This window comes from Protobothrops mucrosquamatus, unplaced genomic scaffold (assembly GCF_001527695.2).
Source record: "Protobothrops mucrosquamatus isolate PMUCROS unplaced genomic scaffold, P.Mucros_1.0 scaffold296, whole genome shotgun sequence".
Lineage (NCBI taxonomy): Eukaryota > Metazoa > Chordata > Lepidosauria > Squamata > Viperidae > Protobothrops > Protobothrops mucrosquamatus.
The window spans coordinates 394,524-397,318 of record NW_015386640.1 but is presented as its reverse complement, the minus strand read 5'-3'; the positions used below and the strand labels follow the sequence as shown (position 1 = coordinate 397,318).

Sequence of the window (2,795 nt, the reverse complement as noted above, 5' to 3'; positions counted from 1 at the left end):
AAATATTTCCCCATTTCCATTGTTCCTCATTTTTCAGTTTTCTCCCGTTTCATCTTCAGCTGAAATCATCCTTCTTCACCAACCTGGTGGCTTCCAAACCCGTCTGTGCCTTCTGGTTGGGGGTGATGGGAGCTGTGTCGTCACATTTTCTGAGTATACAGAACAGCCTTACAGCCGCTCACTCCACCTTTTGCCTCTTCTTCTCACAGGATGTCCTCTGCTTTGGAGACCAGCTACTCTGACCTTGACAACAGCAGTGACGTGTCCTTTTGTGTCACAGATGATGAAGGGAGCCTCGGGGGCCTGCAGATCCCTTCCCTGGCCTTTCCCAAACACGTTGCCTCCCCAGAGCCTGGCTCCCAGAGGTGCGAAGAAGAGAAAGAACGGGGGAAGAGGCGAAGGGGACGCACCAAGGTCAAGAACGAAGCTGTCCTTCACACCATCAAAAAGACCAGGCGGGTCAAAGCCAACGACAGGGAACGGAATCGAATGCATAATCTCAACGCGGCCCTGGATGAGCTCCGGAGCGTCCTGCCCACTTTTCCAGACGATACTAAGTTGACTAAGATTGAGACCCTGCGCTTTGCCTACAACTACATCTGGGCCCTTTCGGAAACCCTGCGGCTGGCTGATCAGTGCCGTCAGAAAGCCCCCAAAGAGACGGTGCTGCCTGGTTTCTTGGGTTCCACCGATCCACCCAGCCCTGGCAGTGATGCTGGATCCTGGATTTCCACAGCATCCCCTGCCACCTCTTCTCTCTCTGCCTGCACTTCAAGTCCCAGCAGCCCAGCCACCTCTGAAGACTATTGTTATGGGCCCGGTGACGGTCTCTTCTCCTTCCACAGCCTGCCCAAAGACTTGCTGCAGAATACAGCTTGTTTTGTGCAGTACCATTAGAAGGCAGAAGGCAATGGCGACCGAGGGTATTCACCTTCCACAAGCAAAAGTTCCCAAGCAGCCAGTGCTTGTTCTGGGGACTTGGTCCAGCTGGGTTTTTTCTCTAGGTACAACAAGCAGACTGAGGGAATTGTACCTTGACTTCTGAAATATGAAAAGTCCTGTATTTTCCCATCCTAAAAGTCAAGGGTGAACAACACTGGAAGTGTGTGCATATATTGTACATCAAGATAGGGAGGCTGTGATAAAGCAGTGTTTAGGCTGGCCTATAACATAGCCTCTCGGGCACACGGCTGCTATAGAAGCAGGCTTTAGCCCGGAGTATAGCTTTATTTCGCCACCCCCCTTCTCTTTTTAAAGATTTTTCTTCTACCACTCCATCCCTTTTGCACTTTTCTACATTTCACAAATCGCCTTTTTGTTTCTTTCCTTTTCAGTCCTGAGCTCTTGGGGGCATCAATATGATTTAGAAAAGAGGTGGGGGGGGGGAGGCCGGGAAGGACAGATTTGCTGCTACAGACAAGGTGAAAAGTCAATTTTACAATTTGTAGGACTCTAATGAAGAAAAATGAGCATGAAAATTTGGTTTGAACGCCCTGACAATGCAATGAAAGGGCTTAGAGAAGGCGGATTCAGCTGGGTGCATGGGCCTCCTGCTAGGGACTTAGCGTGCCAAATGCCCAATAGACCCCTAAGGCTCAGGATACAGTTTTGCCTCTCCCAGGCAAAGCTCTGAATCCCAAGATGATCAGTCCTGAAAGAAGGCAAACTAGAAACTAGGATCATCTGTTGTGGCTCTTGACTTCCACTGCTGTCTTGTACTTGAGAAGAACCAGAGATGGGGCATTCACCGACTGGCTCCAATGCTAGTTTAATTTATTCAAAAGCTTTCGTTCGTATGAAAAATGTATTTTTGTAAATAAAGAGCTTTATTCTTATGATATACATTATCTTAAAATCAGATGCTGTACTTTTTTTAAAAAAAAAAGATGTAAATAAACATCTTTAACATTTGTAACTTCTGTGCCTCTTCATTATTTTTTCTCTCTCTTCCCTCCCACAGCTTCTACTTCCTTAAAATGTGTTTCTGTTTAGAAATAGAGGAGATGCATTCTATTAGTGAACTGGGATATTGCATAGTGGCCTAAAGGCATGATAACAAAAATTTGAAAAGCACTTACCTGTGAATCAGTCTTAACTTTATAGAATTCTCCTGCATCACCTAAACTTTAAACCCAAGTAGAGGCCATTAATGCTCACAAGAAAGCAAATTAAAATTGTTAGCCACAGTTTAGCTCTCAGCATGAGACTACCTGTGGGGATGCACACTTTAAAAAGAGAAAGAGAGAGTTCTTTTGGTGGCAAAAAAATATCAGCTGGCAACAGATTTTCAAAGAAAAAGGGATTAAAAGGATCAATAAAAACTGACAATTATGTAGAAAGAGGAAAGTGACAGGTGGGTGCCTAGAGCATTGAGGTTGAAGGCTTTATATTTTTGCCCTTTTAGAAGCGACACTAAAGCTTTCTTAAAGATTTCAAGCTTTTAATCCTTTCTACATTTTTTAAAAAATGGCTTGAGTTTGACTAGTTAAACAACAAACATTCCCATTTCACATGACTCAGAATGTTGTTTGTTCTTTTTTTATTATTGCAAAGTCTTGATGAAAGTGTTAAGAGAGGTATTCCTAGTTTTATCGCATACACTCTTATATTTTAACAGCCAATGTTGTATAATTTTGCAACATGCATCAAAAGCATTGAAACTTTACAATTCTTTAGGTAACATTAAACTGAGAATTACCAGCCATCACATTTATGAATGATATAGAATATATAAATCTGCTATAAATTTTGCTATTATATATAAATATATAATAGCAAAAGATGAGGGGCATCGT

The 2,795-nt window shown here is 43.1% G+C and overlaps 1 protein-coding gene across 1 annotated transcript; it reads left to right on the top strand.

The window, feature by feature from the left end:
• Positions 1–210: 210 nt before the first annotated feature.
• On the top strand, positions 211–897 carry NEUROG1 (neurogenin 1). The gene has a single exon (XM_015814929.1). It carries the CDS (start codon positions 211–213, stop codon positions 895–897), a length of 687 nt encoding a protein of 228 aa, XP_015670415.1.
• Positions 898–2,795: the final 1,898 nt, after the last annotated feature.